The sequence below is a fragment of the Pimephales promelas genome, chromosome 15 (genome assembly GCF_988280905.1).
Source record: "Pimephales promelas chromosome 15, fPimPro1.hap1.1, whole genome shotgun sequence".
In the NCBI taxonomy this organism is placed as follows: domain Eukaryota; kingdom Metazoa; phylum Chordata; class Actinopteri; order Cypriniformes; family Leuciscidae; genus Pimephales; species Pimephales promelas.
Window position 1 is genome coordinate 19,090,001 of NC_142783.1, and position 20,198 is coordinate 19,110,198.

General features: G+C 36.4%; 1 protein-coding gene across 1 annotated transcript in view; it reads right to left on the bottom strand.

Moving 5' to 3' along the window:
- Window positions 1–7,824: 7,824 nt before the first annotated feature.
- sorcs3b (sortilin related VPS10 domain containing receptor 3b) overlaps window positions 7,825–20,198 on the bottom strand; it is a 55,345-nt gene continuing 42,971 nt past the window's right edge. Inside the window, exons 17-27 of the mRNA XM_039670436.2 lie at window positions 19,766–19,879; window positions 19,361–19,532; window positions 18,750–18,936; window positions 18,352–18,485; window positions 16,221–16,344; window positions 15,946–16,058; window positions 15,093–15,224; window positions 14,051–14,150; window positions 12,219–12,324; window positions 11,759–11,994; window positions 7,825–9,695 (exon numbers count right to left, since the gene is read on the bottom strand). Coding sequence (XP_039526370.2) covers window positions 9,634–9,695; window positions 11,759–11,994; window positions 12,219–12,324; window positions 14,051–14,150; window positions 15,093–15,224; window positions 15,946–16,058; window positions 16,221–16,344; window positions 18,352–18,485; window positions 18,750–18,936; window positions 19,361–19,532; window positions 19,766–19,879 — 1,480 coding nt within the window. The 3' untranslated portion in view covers window positions 7,825–9,633. The remainder of the gene's footprint in view (window positions 9,696–11,758; window positions 11,995–12,218; window positions 12,325–14,050; window positions 14,151–15,092; window positions 15,225–15,945; window positions 16,059–16,220; window positions 16,345–18,351; window positions 18,486–18,749; window positions 18,937–19,360; window positions 19,533–19,765; window positions 19,880–20,198) is intronic.

Below are 20,198 nucleotides of genomic sequence, written 5' to 3' on the forward strand. Positions count from 1 at the left end.
TTTCTTAAACAGTGTTGTCTCTGACAACATGTGTACCAATACCAAGATGCTATTAGTTTTGCACCAGAAGAGGTTAATGACCTCACCGATGGCTATGATTGTGAATATGCAAACTGCGAATGAGGACCGTTAACAAGGCTGGCAAGTTTTAAACTAGTCACAGTTCAGTTTCTGGCTTTATCGATTTTGAACTAATAACATGTTGGGTATATAAGGATTTTTAATGTTTAATTGGTTTTAATTTTGACTTTTAAAAGACACAGTACTACATATTTCTGTCATGTGTCACTTTAGAGACAAATAATGGCGGAAATATTGCTGTTGGTGTCTAGATGTCACTGCATGTTCATTCAATACCCCAAGTTTGAAAGGACTCAGTCAAACATAATTAAATAAGATTAAGTTGTACATATGTTGCTCAACTCTATTAAAATCCATTAGAAAATACAATATATTGCTGTGGGACAACATTGAAGAAGCATTGACAACTCAGGAAACTGGAAAAGTTTTTTACTTCTAAAAAATACATTTTCTGATAGGTCTATAAAAATTGTTTAACTAACCTCGACTAACTTTCCTTGAAGTTAGTTTTTTTTTTTTAATGAACATTTTTTCCTAAAAATAATGAATACTTTTTTTAATACTTTCCTTAAAAAAAATGAATTGATACGTTTCCTAAAATGAATCTATACTTTTCATACAGTGAATCGATACTTCTCTTAAAGTAATTCAATACTTTTTCTAAAAAGAATTTGCTACTTTTCCTAAAACGAATCACTACTTTTCCTAAAAAGAATCGATACTTTACCTAAAATGAATCGATACTTTACCTAAAATGAATTGATACTTTTCATAAAATTAATCGATACTTTCCATGAAGTGAATCAATACTTCTCTTAAAATGAATCGATACTTTTCATAAAAGAATTGCAACTTGAATTGCAAAATTGAACTAAAATGAATCGATACTTTGAGACTTTTTTTAGATACTAGTTCTAAAATGAATCGCAACTTTTAATAAATTGAATCGATACTTTTCCTAAAATGAATTGATACTTTTCCTAAAATGAATCGATACTTTTCATAAAAGAATTGCAACTTGTCCTAAATTGAATCGATACTTTGAGACTTTTTTTTACTAGTTCTAAAATGAATAGATCCTTATAAATTGAATTGCAACTTTTCCTAAAGTGAATCGATACTTTTCCTAAAATGAATCGATACTTTTCCTAAAAGAATAGCTACTTGTGCTAAAAAATTTAATTTTACTAAAAAGAACCACACTTTTCCTAAAATGAATCGAAGCCTTTTCTGAGAAGACCCGATACTTTTCCAAAAAAGAATCGCTACGTTTCCTTATAATGAATCGCCACTTTTCCTAAAAAGAATCGCTACTTTTGATTAAAATGAATTGTCACTTTTCTTATAAAGAATCGCTACATTTTGTAAAGTGAATTGATGTGCTCTTACGAGAGGTTCTCTCGTTCTGCGCAATATCTCACGCTAGGGTAAAACCTCTTTTCCACAAGATATTGAAGCCAAAAATCATCCTTAATTTTGAATGAATGTAAAATTCATTGCGGCAGCGACATAGGCAAAGCGACTTAGCGTGCCTATTGGCTGTATTCACACCTGCCCAAAAGATATGCAACAAGAAGGGAAACGAACTTGAGATCGATTTAATCAAACCAAACAGAATACACAGTACTTTTTCTTTTCTAAAAAGGCCTAGTCTTCACCATTTGTGCAATCCTGGTTGGATGGATAATCAGCTGCCTGTTAGAAACTCAGTCTTGTTATAGGCCTACAATTGAAACTATCGTGGTGCAATTACAAATAATCATGTGGTGAGAAAACGAGAAACAGTTGGTTTTCACGCTTGCGTAGATGAAATTTGTCTAAATGAACACATGAAATGTACATCATTTCTCAGCACTAATTAAAGATGATTTATAACGGTAGAATAAACAATGAGCAGATGTTAGATTACAGTTTGATGGCATTGAAGTGATTTAGGTTGCTAGTTATTGTCATTATTATTCAGTATAATTCCATCACAGTCCATACTGTGGTGTGGGAGTCTGAAAGGCCTCAGTGGAGCGTTAACACTCTCATATACACACGCGCACAATCTCGCTCCTAGTATGTGTAATATATCAGTGGTGACAGGCTGAGAGAGATGTGTCTGCTTCTTTATTAGAATGTGTAATTGATTTACTGACCCTTGTATGGGCCATAAGACACCATCATTAGTCACAGAGTAGGAGTTAACACGCGTGCGTGAGGAAATGTGTCTGCAGTGACGCTTCGAGTTTGTGTGTGTGCGTGTGTAACGGGTCCCAGTATTGGATGTCGGACACGGTCATTAGTCAGACCGGACTCTTCCCCAGCAGTGACACACTGGGGAATCGGTAGAGAAATTCTGCACTAGCGAGGATGGATTCGCCCCTCTGTAGACTGCACTTTTGTGAGTGTGGTTTAGTTCACAGATCTGAGAACAGTGCTTCACTGCATTAATCACAGAGTCTTTTCACTTAGCGGACACTCAACATTAAACGCAGACTTAATAAAAACACTGGCGATAACGAGCTTCTTGATGTAATGGAAATGATGATAAAAGAGCACGAAGGGCGGCTGTTTATTTCCCAGAGTTCCTGGTTGTCCCTGATCATTCTGAAGCACCTGGACTTAGAAGTCCTGATTTAAAACTTTAAGCTGTTTTAAGGTCAGTAAACACAGGCTGAGACACTTGCTATCATTAATTCTGCTCTACCAATCATTAGCCCTCTACCTTTGTGCTATAGGCATGAAATATAGCTCAAATCATCAAATGTGGCTTGCTGAGGTGAACTGTGCTACTATCAGAGTTGGGGGTAACGGATTACAAGTTACGTGAGTTATGTAATCAGATTACTTTTTCAAGTAACGCATTAACATGCAACAACATATCTGTTACTTTTTCAAATAAGTACCGCAAGTTGCTTTGTTTTGCAATGCATTGACTTATAGCTCACTCTTCGCATGTTGAGATTAATCTGGATTAATATATATATATTTTATTGCTGAAGAGTGTTTTTGTTGTTGTTGTTATTAAAAAACAAACAAGCAAGCCAAACCCAGGTGAGAAAAAGTAATGTAATACATTACTTTCAGTAACTAAGTAACCCAAGTTACTTTTAGGGAGTAACGCATCTTGTAATGCATTACTTTTTAAAAGTAACTTTGCCCAACGCTGGTTATTAAGGTGATACAAAGAACAATTTTCATCTGAAAATACAATACCATTTAAAAGTTTGGGTTTGGCAATTTATGTTTTTGAAAGTCTAATCATGCTAATCAAGGCTGCATTTATTTTACCCAAAATACAACAAAACACTAAAATTTTGCAATAAAAAATTACAGAGTGGGTAGTTGATATATGTAGATATGACTCATCTAGTTACAAATTCACATTCGCTTTTTTACTGATTGGACTGTGCATGTGTATGAGTGTGTGGTTGAAAACTTGCTACTGTATGCACAGTGACTTTTTACTTTGAAGCGGCTGGCTCTATCTCAGCCGGTCCTGCCTTTATCATATTCAAACACGATGCATAATTCAATGCATAATTTACATTGATGGCAAATACAATCACAATATATACTTTATTATTAACAACACTGATACAGAATGACTGCGATATCAAACCTGTGCAGCATGAATATAAAATACAAACTGCACACAGGGAACTGAAGCTGAATTACAGGCTGTTTGCACACATGGAAAGTCATTCGGAAGTCAATATTATTAATCCCTCAATTATCAATTCCAGACGAGAATCAAATCTCTAAACTCACAGGGATTACATGCAAGTGTAAATTAAAAGGAACATGATGCAGATGAAATGATCTCAGGTGTAGAGTTCGGTGTTACAATGTTTTGCACACATTTTCACTTTAGATAATTCCGTTCTCATTAAAATGTTTTAAACCGGGGAAATAACCCTTACCTTAGCAACCATCAAAACACAGTATAGAAACAACCATCTAGCAAGTCACCCTGCAAGAACCACTCCGATTTTATTCCAAAAATCTAATTTACATTTGTCTTCACATTTAATAATTCCATACACATACAGTTAGACATTTTCTCATGAAAATGATCTGTAAATGTTTTAGATTTGAAGTAAAACATAGCAAGTAATAAATATAACTGAAGCAGATCAATCTCTTAGGGATGACAAAGTGTAAAATTGCACTTTATCCTTTTAAAATGGACATTAGTTTGAAATCGTAAAGCTCCCCCTAACTGCCTAGTAGTAAAAATTAGAATATGAATCCATAAAATATGGAACGCTCTCTCTAGATACACAGATTAACATGCAATAAACGTGGTCACATTAGCAACAAACAAATAAAATGTCATTCTGTAAAGTCTGAGGGGAAAGGAGGTTCCTGCAAATTTAAGCAAAATCATTAGTTTGATATCACTGAGGACAACCATCTCGTTTAATATCCTTTAATGAAGCACATAAAACAGAATGGCGTTTTATAAAGTTGGTCTATTGGAAGGTCACCATGGAAAAGGATATTTTCTATATCAGTCTCTCGCTTGGATTTGATCCAGTTGGGAGGCGAGCTGGCAGCTATTTTTGGCATAAGGGAATATATACTGTATTAACGCCTAGTATGTTCGATATTTATAAAAAATAAATAAAAAAAGTCAACTTTTCAGGAAATGCAAAGTATCCTGCTGCTCTAATGATGTTTTGACAACTCGGTGACATCTCATTTCATTGTATTTTTTTATTATAAAGGTCATGAATAATGATTGTGCATAAAAAAACGAACACGATTGTTTTTCTTACAATTACGCCAGTCAGAATGGCTCTGAAGTGAAACGGGCCTGATGAATGTGTCATGTGTGGGGTGAACTCCGTAAGTAATGACAGACGGAGGAGACGGAAGTACTCAAACCAAAACAGGCCTTTTTAATAATTCATCAGACATTAAATAATCCCTCTGACTTTATCAATGTTTCTCCATCTCTGAAAGCTCAGGATGACCTTTGGAAAATGTTAAATCTTTTTTATACGCGGCAGTGATGAGTCTGGCAGGAAAGGTTGAAACCTAAACAGTCCGTCAGCTACAGGAAGTACACACAAGAAATATTCACGCACACACATTCTCATGTGCTGACAGCCGAAGCTCAATCACCCTGACATAGATTCATTTTTCCAGACTTATAACGTGACAGCTGTCTGTCTTTTTCCAAAACTTAAAGTTACATGAAAGTTGAAATGCAATAACTGCAGAAAGTCTGAAACCTGAAGTTTACAGCAATGTTTTCTGGCTGACATGTAGTCTAATAAATGCTTATTCATTTTTTTTTAGCTATTTATCTACACACAGATTCATAAATGCACAAATATGGAAAATAAAATTGAATAAAATGGGCAAAGTACATTATTTAGTTTAGTTGAGCAGAGTGGGGAATTTTAATCAAACATTGCAAAACAAGTTTGCTCAATAATGTGAAGTACTGCGTCATGGGACATGCAGTTTTACAATTTACGTACAGTCTCATTAACTTGTAATTATGCCGGTCACATGTGAATATTGGCTGAATTTAAAGTAGGTTCATCACAACAAAATACAAAACACTTAGCGTAGAGAGTGCGGTGAGACATCCAGCTATTTTCTTTGCTGTTTGCTTAATCATAATGGTAAATGTGATACTAAGGGAAGTAGTAGCCTACAGTCCTTTGAGGCTAAGCTTTGTGTGCTTTACCATAAAATCACTCAAGCTCTCATGCTACCCTTCTCTCCCTTATCACATAAACATAGGGCTCCCTAGAATAGATAAAGCTAGCGTTGTTTCATGCAGAGAGCTCTTTGTCCAGGTTACTGAACTTTAATCTTCAAGTGCAACCACACAAACATAGAATAATGCTTTAGAGCTATAGAAACCGCTGGATATGCGAGTCGTCTGCGGTTTTACCTGTATGTGTGTGTGTGTGTGTGTGTTTGTCTATGTATGTGCGAGAGCTAAGAGAGAGAGAGAGAGCTAAAATGATGAAAAATATGACATTCTAAAGGTGGTGCAGGATATTTAGACAGCCTTTGTCCTGACCAGCAGCCTGCACATTTATGGATGAATATTGAATAGTTGTTTGCCATATTGAAGACTTTTATCTGTTTCATGTTTTGATTCACTCTCTGCGTACTCAAAGTATACTGAAACATGTCAATTGAAAGTTTCCTGATACAATTGGTGATTAATGGACTAATGAATTTCGTGAGCTTAGAATTATAAGGTTCTATCTCCGTTTAGGGTAGTTCTGAGATATTGAGCATCAAAGTTTTTACATCCCACCTGGCAAAACTGTAATGTAGTAAAATTTTCTATTATAGCTTTATCTATTAATCTTTTTTTTACAAAAATAACACCACACAGGCATTAATAAACACCTAATGGATCAGATTATGTCAAAAACTCAATTTCGACCAAAAGTGGAGATAGAACCTTATAATTCTAAGCTCACGATTTGCTCAATTAAATCTTGCTCTTATTAGTTGCACCACTGTTTGGGTCAGTATGATTTTTTAGTGTGTTTAAAAGTATAGTTTCATAAACCGACCAATATAGTGGTAATAATTTTTGATATATTTATATAATCAAAAATACAGTAATAAGAGTATTACAAATATTATTGTGAAATATTATAGAACTTAAAATAACAGTTTTTATTAAAATTTTAAATATTTATTTAAAATCTAATATGTTCCTGTGATGCAAATCAGAATTCTCAGCACAATTACTCCAGTCTTCAGTGTCACATGAGCATAATTACTATTTACTATTAGTATAATACTATTACTATAAGCATAATTGCTATTTACATAATTACTAATTACTATTACTATTATTAACAATAATTATAATTACTAAAACAAATCTTTTCCCGAGTCAAATCGTTCATTTCGTTCGTTGAATGAACCAAATGACACAAAAAGATTCTTTAATTTTGATAAACGAGTTCAAACAGGAGTCACGAACGCGCATCACAGAACAGAGCAAGGCGACCATTTGAGCTCATAAAACTTAAACTTTGATTTTGTTTTTTTAAAATGAGCGATCGTTTCGTTTGATAAGACCCTTGTTCATCGTCTGGAATCGTTTAAAGCCCTTTGAACAGTTTGCAGTTTGCACTGAAACTGTCTTTTGGACCTTGAACTGTTTGGTTTCCAGTAAAGTGCATTATATGGAGAAAAATCCAGGAATGTTTTCATCAAAAACCTTAATTTCTTTTCGGCTGAAGAAAGAATGACATGGACATCTTGGATGACATGGGGGTAAGTAAATTATCAGCAAAGTGAACTACTCCTACTTTAACTTTACTCCTAAAATGAACTTTTCACTAATATATTACTTTAAAATGTGTAGTCTTTCTTATCTGAGAAAATAATTAAATAAAGATGACTGATCCCGCACAACAGGTGTTTCACACAGCCATGTTTCAAGGCTGCGCTCTTCAATTTGTCCTACTCAAACTTCCTGTTTTAACAGGAAAATGTCAATATAGGCAAGAAACTGACAGTAAATACGTAGATTATGCTGAATCACAGTGTTTACTTTCATTTCAGCAGAGAGACTCTTTTGTTTCCTTTCATTTAGCGTGATCCTATTAAAGATTCTTCAGTGACATGGGTCATCTGCTAGACTATTTACTGGAGAAATGAAACAATAATGGATGTTTGGAAATTGCCTAGAAATTGGGACACACCGGCCATCCACTTATATAACAATGCCATTAAAATCCATTGTAAAGAATCAGTGGGCAGTCACTAATGCAAAAATACATTTATTCAGATTAAAGTGACTTTCAGTTCACAGTCAAATATAAAACTGGCTGTCAGCTATTAGCAGCAATGAAACATGCGCCCAAATGAGTATACTTCAAGGAAATTAGAATTGTAAATATGAACCAAATAAAGAATATGTTGCCATCTTACAATAATACACATTGCCAAGGCACAAATGGACACGTTCAGCAGATGAGGCGTCTACACAGATGAAGGTTCCAAACTCTATTTGTGCCATATACATATATTTGATCCTAAAACCATGCTCCTTATGACCTCTTAACATCTCACAGTCACTATCAATTCAGATGAGGTAAGCATCAATATAAACATACATAAAGCTATAAGCATATTTCAAATGATTAAATATTGATTTTCCTGTATGAAAGTGTAGCATATATGTCTTTTGGATTTTCTAAAAGTGAGCTGTTTGTTTACAAATGTGTTAATCTTAATATATCTACAAGTTAGCATGCAGAGAATGATCTCTTACTTTTACAAAAGGAATTCGGTGTCCCTGCTTAGGAAGAATAGAGAACAATTTTGCTAATCGCTTTAAAGGGGTCATATCATGCCATTTTTGTACAAGTTAATATGAATCTTTAGGGTCTGAATTAAAACTTTGTAATATACTTTCATTAAAAATTCTCATTAGTATTATAAGAAAACTCTAATTTTACCTGGTCATAAACAACTCTGTTTTCAGCACGCTGTTTCAGTGCATATGCCTTTAAATGATAATGAGCAATGCTCTCTCCGCCCCTCTGTTCTGTGGGGGTTTTGACACAATGCACGTAGACTGTTGCCTTCACAACAGTTGAGGGTATACTTTGGAGAAAGAATGGCAGCGGGAGTCTCCGAGGAAACATATATGCAAACGTATCAATTTGAACCGGAGTCGGACCCGGAACAAGATGAGGCCGCCTAGTTTGACAATTAAGGCTCGAACAGGACGTTTCTGAATGGTTGGTTAACGTAATGTAACTAAGATCTATGTTTGTATGCACTGGCAGGGTAGAGAAGTGAGATACGAACACCATGAACGCATTGATGTTGATTGGTGGGAATAAAAAATACTATAAAAATTGATGGGTGACTTGAATCAAGACAATAAACTCAGCCACTGCGTCTTCAGCGGTTAGGATTTAGGAACATCAAAATGACTTCTGTGTTCATTATTACACCCAAGAACAGAACACCACAATCGCTTAGACGCCATTCTGCTCCAGCGTATCAACAATAGCGGACTTTGATGACAGCTCACTCAGGGCGGGATTCGGGAATGTGTTTAAACACTACTGTCAATCAACAATCATGGGAGGGGCGTCCGCCTGTTTGACGTCATACGGTCAAACGGTTCGACTTGAGGCAGGGGAAAACATACAAGGAGATACAAACAAAAAACACTGGATGGATTTTTATCATTTTATGATGGTTGTGTACAGGCACTGCCAACACACATTTCAGTACAATCAACTTGTAAAAGTGCATGTACCATTATATGACCCCTTTAAGAAAGAATTGTATTGGGATGAAAGAAACTGCTACTTAAGAGCTATCAAAATTTAATTCTGATGTTTTCAGAAGAGATTTTGATTTAATTTACACCTATAATTAATAATAGCTTGATTAACACTTAAGGAATTGTTTATGTATAGAGTTCAAATGTAAAACATCACAATAATAAAAAAGGCATAAGCACCACAATAACAGGAAAAGTTAAGGGACAAAATGGAATAATTTTACATCCTATACAATTGATATTTCATCCTTAAACCTTACTTCATTTCAGACATTGGTGCAGTTTGGAATCTGTCTGGTCCTTAGCCGCTCTCCAACCCCAAGGCCACCTAAACGCACACACACACACACACACACACACAAAGCAGAAATTCACAGTAATTGCAACCAACAGGCAAGGGCAACTCTGTGATCAATGCTTTCCACCTCAGTGTCATGGGATCAGTCCTTGATTACTGTGAATCAAAAACACTCATAAGACAATCACCTTCCCTGACAGCAGAGTAATAAAAGTAGAATGGATGAATTGGGGTCCATCCGCTGTCCTCACGCTTACAAACAACAGATAGCCACAAAACAAGCACGTCTCTCTCCATGCTCTTTGAGCACCAAATCACATCTTTATAAACATTAAAGCGACAGAAAAGGACTTTGCTTGTGGTAAAAGTGCACATAATGGACACAGTATGTAGCTTCACTTGTAGTGTACTTTAAATCTTAAAAGTATATATTTTTTAAAAACTGTATTTTCAGATGATATAAAGGAAATAAAAACGCAACTCAAGTGTACTTAAAAAGAGCACACTTTCATGACGATTTCTGAACACACTTAAGCAAACTTCAAAAAAGTGCACTTTGTAATAATGTCAGGTACATCATTATGCTTTAAAGCAGAACACTTACACTCACCTAAAGGATTATTAGGAACATCTGTTCAATTTCTCATGAATGCAATTATCTAATCAACCAATCACATGGCAGTTGCTTCATTGCATTTAGGGGTGTGGTCCTGTTCAAGACAATCTCCTGAACTCCAAACTGAATGTCAGAATGGGAAAGAAAGGTGATTTAAGCAATTTTGAGTGTGGCATGGTTGTTGGTACCAGGCAAGCCTGCCGAAAGGTCACAATCTGCTGCACAAGTCTGCTCAGTTACTGGGATTTTTACGCACAACCATTTCTAGGGTTTACAAAGAATGGTTTGAAAAGGGAAAAACATCCAGTATGTGGCAGTCCTGTGGGCGAAAATGCCTTGTTGATGCTAGAGGTCAGAGGAGAATGGGCCGACTGATTCAAGCTGATAGAAGAGCAACTTTGACTGAAATAACCACTCGTTACAACCGAGGTATGCAGCAAAGCATTTGTGAAGCCACAACACGCACAACCTTGAGGCGGATGGGCTACAACAGCAGAAGACCCCACCGGGTACCACTCATCTCCAAAACAAATAGGAAAAAGAGGCTAAAATTTGCAAGAGCTCACCAAAATTGGACAGTTGAAGACTGGAAAAATGTTGCCTGGTCTGATGAGTCTCGATTTCTGTTGAGACATTCAGATGGTAGAGTCACAATTTGGCGTAAACAGAATGAGAATATTGATGCATCATGCCTTGTTACCACTGTGCAGGCTGGTGGTGGTGGTGTAATGGTGTGGGGGATGTGTTCTTGGCACACTTTAGGCCCCTTAGTGCCAATTGGGCATAGTTTAAATGTCATGGCCTACCTGAGCATTGTTTCTGACCATGTCTATCCCTTTATGACCACCATGTACCAATTCTCTGATGGCTACTTCCAGCAGACCATGCCACAAAGCTCGAATTATTTCAAATCGGTTTTTCAAAATGCTATCCTATCAATATGGGCCATCATTTCTAAAGAATGCTTTCAGCACCTTGTTGAATTAATACCATGTAGAATTAAGGCAGTTCTGAAGGTCTAGTATGGTGTTCCTGATAATCCTTTAGGTGAGTGTATTTTGATGTGTTGACTTACATACTAAAGCAAATTTACTTAATTATAATTTTAACTATAATTATAATTAAATGTTGTTTGTTATTACATTTAAAGTTAATATATTTTAAATGCACTACATTGCAAATTCATCACAAATATGTAATGATAACAAACTTTTTTCCAAAGATAGATTCCACAAAGTAGATAAATTCAACAACAACAACAACACAGCAAAGCCTAGAACAGATCCAGAGGAGGGCCAGAGCTTGCCTCAACACACCTGCCAGGACGTTTCTAGTATGTCTAGTAAGACCTTTATTGGCTGGTTCGGGTGTGTTTAATTGGGGTTGGAGCTGAACTCTGCAGGACAGTGGCCCTCCAGTAGCAATATTAGACATGACCTAGAACATACGCTGTGTATAGTTTGATCACTTCTCTCACCTGGGTTCTGAGCCTCCAGCTCTTTCTCCATTAATTCCCTCGGAGGTGGCAGATGGCTAAAGCTGTCGTGTGTTCCAGTGTTCGTGGGAAACAGTGTGTGTGTGGTGTGTGTGCTGCATGACGTAAACGAAGTGGCTGTTGTACGTGTGCCGTTCTTCTCCTGTTCGACAGCACTGATCATCTCAGGCTCCTTCTCATGGGTATCCTCTGTCTCCACATGGATCCATGGGATTTTACTGAGCAGACAGAAGCAAAAGTAGTGTTGTGGAAAAAAAAAAACTGGATGTACTTTTCTGTTGCTAATCCAAGCAGAGAAAACAGTTACTGGTGCCAGTAAAGTAAGTGATGATCATTTGTCAGCATTGGCTGGTATTTCCAGGGCATTTGAAAATAACAGTCCACCATGATTGGCCTATATTCTTTGAGCAGAAATGGAAGATTTGGGAGAGGTGAGGCTTACCGTTTGAATTTGTAGATGAAGAGAATGGCCAATCCCACTAGGCCCAGAGAAACAAGTAACAGCATGGCAGAGCCACTGGGGAGAACACTGGAGTCCACCAGAGGTGCTGCAGGCAAACAGCATAACGCATAACTAGTTAGTCTCAATGTCTCATCTCACAGTGTACTTGAAGCCCCTCTCTCTCTCTCTCTCTCTAAGAATATATATATATATATATTCATAATGTACAATCTATGAAAAATGCATTTTATGCACTTCATTTTAATTGTATGTTCTTGCAAAAAATGTATAATTTTAAATTAGTGATGGTTTGCCTAGACGCACATTGCGAGTTATCAGGCCAATTCTAAGGAAAAAAAGATTGACTTTTTTCCCCTCAGAATAGTTTATATCTCTCAATTCCGACTTTACAACAGGCAATTATGACTTTGTCATGCATTTCTGACTTTATAACATGCAATTGCGACTTTATAACACACAATTGCGACTTTATATCACACAATTCTGACTTTATATCTCGCAATTCTGACTTTATTTCTCAGAATTGCGATATATAAAGTCGCAATTGCCTGTTATTAACTCGCAATTGTGAGAAAAAAAGTCAGAATTGTGAGATAAAAAGTTCAAATTACTTTTTTTCTTTTTTCATTCTGTGGCGGAAACAATCTTCCATACAATCTAACAACTTTCAATATAATTTCCAAAATGTCCTCCTTCGTGTGACAATGCATTTATTTGTCTAGGAAAACTTGTCTGATTAACTATATACACAATTATTGATATAAAAAATGACTAATTACTATGCTTAATATTTCATACATTGGTTATAGAGACTAATCATACTGAAACCTCTGTATCAAATAGGATATAGCAAGTACTTGAATACATTTATTTCAAGAATTTTATATTTATATGTAATGCCTATTTCATAAGTTATTATGCCCATTAAAATAAAAACGAAAATATCAAATAATTGTACTGACATCATTAATAATTTCTCAGGGATTTCCTATTTTCCTATAACTCTTGCTATCAATGATTCTAAATCTTTCTTTTCTCACAAATAATCTCAGAATCTCATAAAACAGAAATAAAAAAGACAAAGTGTATTACTGCTATAACAACAACTGTGAAAACAAAACAAAAATCAGTTGACCACAAATCTCTTTGCTGTCTCTCAAAGCGTGTCCATTTCAGTAATTCTAAAAACTGTCTCATTCGTTCATCACACACACACACACACACACACGTGCGCACACAGCAGTCCATCCTTCAGCCCTTTGAGGGTTGACGCATGATGATTGTGACCTTTCGGCAGAATGCAGGAGGCAATCTGAACCTTTTCCTGTTCTGAGCAATGAAGACAAATGGCCGTGTCTGAAAAGGGTAGACTTATATGTGGCAGGGAGACACTCTTTATGATCCTGTAATATCATTTCCAACTCACTATATTGGTCATGCTCAGACAGGCTCCGCATTATCAATATTAATCTAAAGTCCAGGGTAGAGTATCTGTTCTCTAGGATTTCTAGCTCCAAGAGAAGTTTGAAGGATTTGACACAATGGAACGTCAGAAAAGTAATCATTTAGTGTATCTTATATAACCACAGAAGAATAAAGTCACCTCACATATAACCACAGGCAGCGCTGTAATTAACCACAATGAGGCTGCAATTAAATGCAGAACACAATGCGGTAGACAATTTAATGTAATTAATAACAAAAGACAACAGGCTCTATAACCACAGACAGAACCAGTGTAATGCATTTTATGTTCCTCTGGAAGGGTCATCTGAGAACATGGGTTGTCCTATCAAGTGTTCAGGTCTTACCCAGTGTGAGCTGAGACACAGACACAGTGACCCGCGTATCAGGCTTCAGATCAAACTGGATCAGGTTCTGATTTAAAGCGTTTATGAAGACCTCCAACATCTGAAACAAGAGGAAGAGGATGGTGAGTGATGATGATGAAATGATCTGAATTGAAAAGCCTTGTATTATTCGATCAGATCATTATATGAAATATTTAATACGCAATGTTACAACATTAAAGCGTTAAATGTGTGTAAATGATTACTAAATTGATTACTAAAGTCATGGTCATTATTTGAACATACACCATCATTCACAAGTTTGAGTTTGGCACGTTTTTTTATTTTGTTGAAAGTCTCTTATGCTCACCAAGGCAGCAGTATTATGAAATATTATTATGAATATTATTGAAATAACTGTTTTCTCTTTTAATATATTTTAAAATTGACGACAAAGTCGAATTTTCAGTTAATTATCATCACTCCAGTCTTCAGTAATCATTTTAATATGCTGTCATCTTATCATTATCAATAAATATAAATATCTTTACTGTCATTAGTCTTAATGAATAAATGTAGAACAACTTTTTTTTTGAACGGCACTCTATGTGTCTTGAGTTTATCAGGCTGGAAAAAGGCTTTGTTTTTAAGTATGAATCATTCGTAAGCCACTTAAAACGTCTTTAAATGATCATACTACATTTTTCTTTCGGAAAGCCGTAGGTCATCACCCTACATTAGCTGAAAATGCAATAAAAAATAGTGCTGTTTATAGCATAAATTTGAATGATTGTCAAGTATTAATTTGACTGGAGTTTTTATTTCCTTTTATGGTTGCTAGGCATTACAAATTCAGCCCATGACAAGTGAGAGCATGTATTTTTCAGCAGGTTTATTCGCTAGTGATAAAGCCTGTTTTTATTGCAACTATAATTTATTTAGCCGTCAGAGAATCATAATAGGTTATTTTAACAGATTGTATCAATCATCAGACCATGTCATTTGGCGAGATCATAGCAAAGCATTTTATTTCAATGTGTGTGTGTGTGTGTGTGGCTCTTACCTTATCAAGCTGCTCCTCTGTGTGTGATCTGAATACCGACTGGTTCGTCTCAGGTAGGATGAAGAGCTCAGCGGCAGTTGGAGATCCAGGAAACACAGAGACCAACAACTGATCCTTAGGGAAGCCACAAACCTAGGAAAACACACACACACAAAAACATACATTTTTCATCCACTAATAAACATTAAATTTATCAGCATGCAACATCCATGACGGGATCTAATTCATGCATAAAAGCTAGTCAATCATTTCATGCTCGTTTGCACATTAATAACATCTCAGATAATGTTTGCAAATGATAATAAGTCTATTCCAGTGAATCTTGAGATGGTTGTCATATTTATTATGATATGATTTTGTGTAACCATACCGAAAGCACTGTTCAAGTTGAAAATCCAGAGGTATTGGGAGACCATTATATTTGTGCTTGAGCGACTCGTTGTAAAGGAGTTCTGTGGAGCAGTTCTTTGGCTCTGTTCTTTAATTGGCTGACTGGCTTTAGAGTCTCTCAGTTGCCGCATCAATATTCACTCTGAACTCCTGTGATTCACTCTTGCCAGTAGCACTACATTACCCTATCTCTCGCTCTCAGACTGAGGGGAAATCAGATGGATGCGTGAGAGCACGTAAAGCCTCTCAGCCAAACACAAACCTCGCCAGAGAGCCCAGAAAGAGCCATCAGGCTTAAAACCAGCAGCGTTTGAGAGAAAGGAAAGAGAATAGCTGAAGAGAGAGGAAGCGTGGTGAGCTATCAGCAGCCTTTCAAGAAATTTCACGAGTTCTTTTCAGTAGTTCACTGACATGAACAGAGCACTCCTACAGGAACTGATGATGGACTTTAAGCTCAGTATACCTGAGAGAGCGTTGCCCTGACAACCCGCCCCACGTCCTGTCTCCACTCGGCAACTGACGGGTTGTGCTCTTCCAGGTTAGGAGAGAACGACAGCAGTAAAGAACGGAATAAGTCTAGAAACGAAAGAAATGGGAACACGGTTTATTCTTTTGCAGAGAAGCTCTGCCTAAAATCTTAATTCGGAGTATGTTTTCAATTCTCATTGAAGCTAAAAATATATCACATGCTGTATCTCAAAGAACACTGCAGTGTTTATGACTACAGGAGGTCTTCACCTTTGACAGTGATGATTTTCACATCCTGTAGGATTGTGCCTCCTGCCGACACCTGTACGGTGACAGAGTTAGGTCCCTCTCGTTGGAATGTGTGTGAAACGCTTCCTTCCAGGGTGATCAGTGGCTAAAAACACATATATGTGTGAGATGTTCGGTTCAGATTTAGCTAGGCAGAGAGACAGGAAAGTGAATCAAAACTGACTGATTCGTGAGTGGCAGAATCATTTATAGCATCATAGAATAAACCAGTTACAGCCCTACAAGACCAAACTCCCGCTGTGTTTCATGGTTCAGTAGTCTCGGGGCTTTCCGTAGATATATTGGTCTTGGAAATATTCATGCTTTTTCCTAGTATTTCGTAATATGCCACTCCGATTGTGAAATGTATTCGTAATAATATGGAGTGCTTTGCTGATCTAATTTTGTGGTCCTTTTGTCTTGTTCTGGAACATGATGTTGGGCAACAGCACTAAAATAGAATAACATTTATAAATGGCTTTTTAACATTCACATTCATTCAAAACAACGTGGTAACACTTTAATTCTGCCTAGTTTTTCATCGTAATGAAAGTAGTGGATACGAAAACATTGTACTTTTAGCCTATAAGGGTTAAGTTAATGCATTTACTTCACTTAAATTATTTACAAGTATATTCTTTTTTTTTTTAATATCCCTAACACACTGGAGGCTCTCCTTTTTGCCTGGCCGCACTCTTTGGTGTATATTATTGTTTTATTAAACATTAAATGAAACCACAAACAAAAACAACTGGCTTATAAAACAAAACTGGACTGCAAAACTAGGCAACATTTTTGATGCTTTTCAATGGAACTATGTCCTGTTTGCATCACTCTAAAATAATCCTGAAAGCCGGTATTATAATTAACAATAATACAATTACAATTATGTTTTATGAAGAGAATCTAAACAGGATATTCAATTGTAATACAAAGCTTCTGCAAGTGAGTATTTAAATGCTTTCAAACTGCTCAGCTCTGTGGCAGGGTTCCAGCAGGAAAACGATGCATAACCATTAAAAGCTGCACTGCCAGAAATGTTAAGTAGACCTGAACTGAATGATCTCATAGTGTGATTAGAAACACAATTAAGTGATATTTGAAAGCATAATTGAATAGGGATTCATATGCCAATAATACATCTATCCTAATTCTGCATGAGACAACAAACCAGAATAAAGTCAGTGATAATCTTGAGAACATTAAGCAATAATTAAAACAGAGTCCAAAACTAAATGCCAGCAATATTGCCAATATATTCTACTGTACAAAAGTTTGGAGTCTGTAAGATTTTTTCAAAGTTTTTTTTTTTAAAGAATTATCTTATGCTCATGCACCACAGCAGCATTTATTTGATTATTACAGTGAAAAAGAATAATGTGAAATATTATTTACATTTAAAATAACTGATTTATTTTTCAATTGTAATTTACTATATTTCTGTGATCACAAAGCTGCATTTTCAGCACAATTACTCCAGTCTTAAGTGTCATACGACCCTGAAGTCTGGAAACCACAATAGTTCCCCCCCCCCAGGACCCTTTAATGAACAAAGCTGGAAAGCACAACATTTATTTTAAATAGAAATATGCTTTTACATTATAAAAGAGTTATAAACTTAATTTACCCTTGATGACTAAAAGCTTTAAAAAAAATAAAAAAATAAAAATCATAGACTCCACACTTTGGAACGGTAGATTAAATGCCCAATAAAAAGTTGTCTTATGACAAGAGATCTTCAAATTCTATCCAACTTTTTAAATGGGAGCATTTTCCCCTTGTGTTTTCCCAACTATGCCTGTCATTCAACAAAAATAATTTTGACAGAGTTAGAATTTAGTTATTCTTTTTCTTTTGGTAGCAGGTGTTCATACTGCAAAAGGGAAAAACAGTGTCACAGTACCTCCCTCACTTAAACGTGGCTTTGCTTTTTACTTATTTGACCTCAATCCGAATCCATCCTAAAACAGGTTTAACTCCCTGACCCTGGCAAGCACAATAACTTTTGCAGAGCCCTTGCTTTGTTAGAGGTCAAAAGTAATACTAAAATAGCTGCCTAACTGATCTGGGCCTCTGGGCCACATGTATACAAATATTCTCAGAGAGTTTGAACCTCTGTGCTGTTATTGAACCACCAGTAGAAGGTAGTGGTCTTGGGCTGACTGGGCCACAGCACTGCTGTCAGGTTGGTCTCTCTTCCTCTTATGACGACCACCGGTGTCGAAAGAAAGATACGCTCCACGGGACCTAACATGACACATTGGACGTGATATCTCATCAGACACAATATGAAGTCAATAACAATCACATTTAGCACAGCACACAACAGCAATTTCTGTTTCTACAGATCATTTATTGAGAGCTGGTTCAGAAATAGATTGTCTAGATGTGTAGTGAGTGGCAATTTAGTGTGACAGGAAATATTTTTTTTTTTTTTTTTACACTGATGACAGTGGCTACTTCAAGAAAATTCTAATTCTTAGAAATATATGACTGTAGTCATGTACATACTAGTGATGTGCAGATAGACCGAGCTGCTGTCAGACCCCTGGCTGTTCTGAGCACGTGCGGTGACCCTGAATATCCCAGCGACCCTGTACGTGTGTGTGATGCTGTCACCAAGGCGACTTATATTGGAGTATGACACTGAGATGCCATCTCCAAAATCCACATGGAGACTTGTAGACAACGAGTCACCCTACAAAAAAAGAAAAAAAGTAGATGTATTCTGTTTTCGAGAGACACTGAGGCTGATTTAGTGGATCACAAACCGTGGGCCTTATTTTAACAATCTAAAACATAAGTGTCAAGCGCAAAGCGCAAGTAACTTTGTGGGCGGATCTCGGCGCTGTTGCTATTTAACCGGTTTTATAAGCTCAAATGGTCGCCTTTTTGATAAAAATTAATTTCTTTTCGACTGAAGAAAGAAAGACATGGATATCTTGGATGACATGGGGGTGAGTAAATTATCAGCAAAAGTTTATTTTTAAAAGTGAACTACTCCTTTAAAGTGGTCTCTCACCTAAAAATGTTTGAGAACCATTCATGTAAAGCACAACACCTTATTACAGTAGATTAATTACTTTGTGGGTGTGTGTGTGTGTGTGCAGCTGCTAACTCACATTTTGCAAGGCTACTCTGAAGGTGATGTTTGTTCCCAGTACAGCAGTGAGCTGAGAGTTGATTGTGCCCAGTTGTAGGCCACTTGGTGCTACGGGTTTACACTGTTGCATTCTGGGACTCAGTGTATCCTTCAGACCTTCTCTACAGTTATTCAACAGAACTCTCCTGTACCTGCACCACCAAGCACAAATACTTTATTAAACATCTCTGTTACCAGCAGAAACACAAAAAGGGACATGTAGTTGATACACAAACAATCTTATGCAGGCTATATATGGTAATCTAGGGCAGGACTGCTATTACTTTATAAGCTAAAGAGAACATGTCACAAAGAGATTCATATAGCATCTATGAATCATTCTGTAGAGTGTGTGAGCCTGTGTATCTGTGTGCATGTGTGTTACCCTGTGCTGTTGCGGAAACGCTGTCCATGGCTGCAGGTGTGTGCTGGTAAATTGACATCATACCAGAATGCAGGTGCACATTTTCCACTAGCCTGTCTTTCAAACCCATAATCACTGCAAGGAAATCATAAAAACACATCAATTATTCAGTTTGGTTAAGCTCCTCACTATAAGACCACAGCAGTCTATAGAGAGTAGTGGCTTGAATGTGACTGCAAAGTAAAGGGTTTTCAAGGTCTCTCATGCACCGTAGGATTAACTAAAAACCTATCTTTAAATTTGCACTGTATTATTCGTGTTGTCAATATGAAAGATTAAATCATCAGCTAAATAATCTGTTTATAACTTAGCAGTTAAAATCACTAAATTGCACTCGGAACAGTGTAATATTTAGTTTGAATTATAGTTAATACAGAACCAAATGGCATACAGC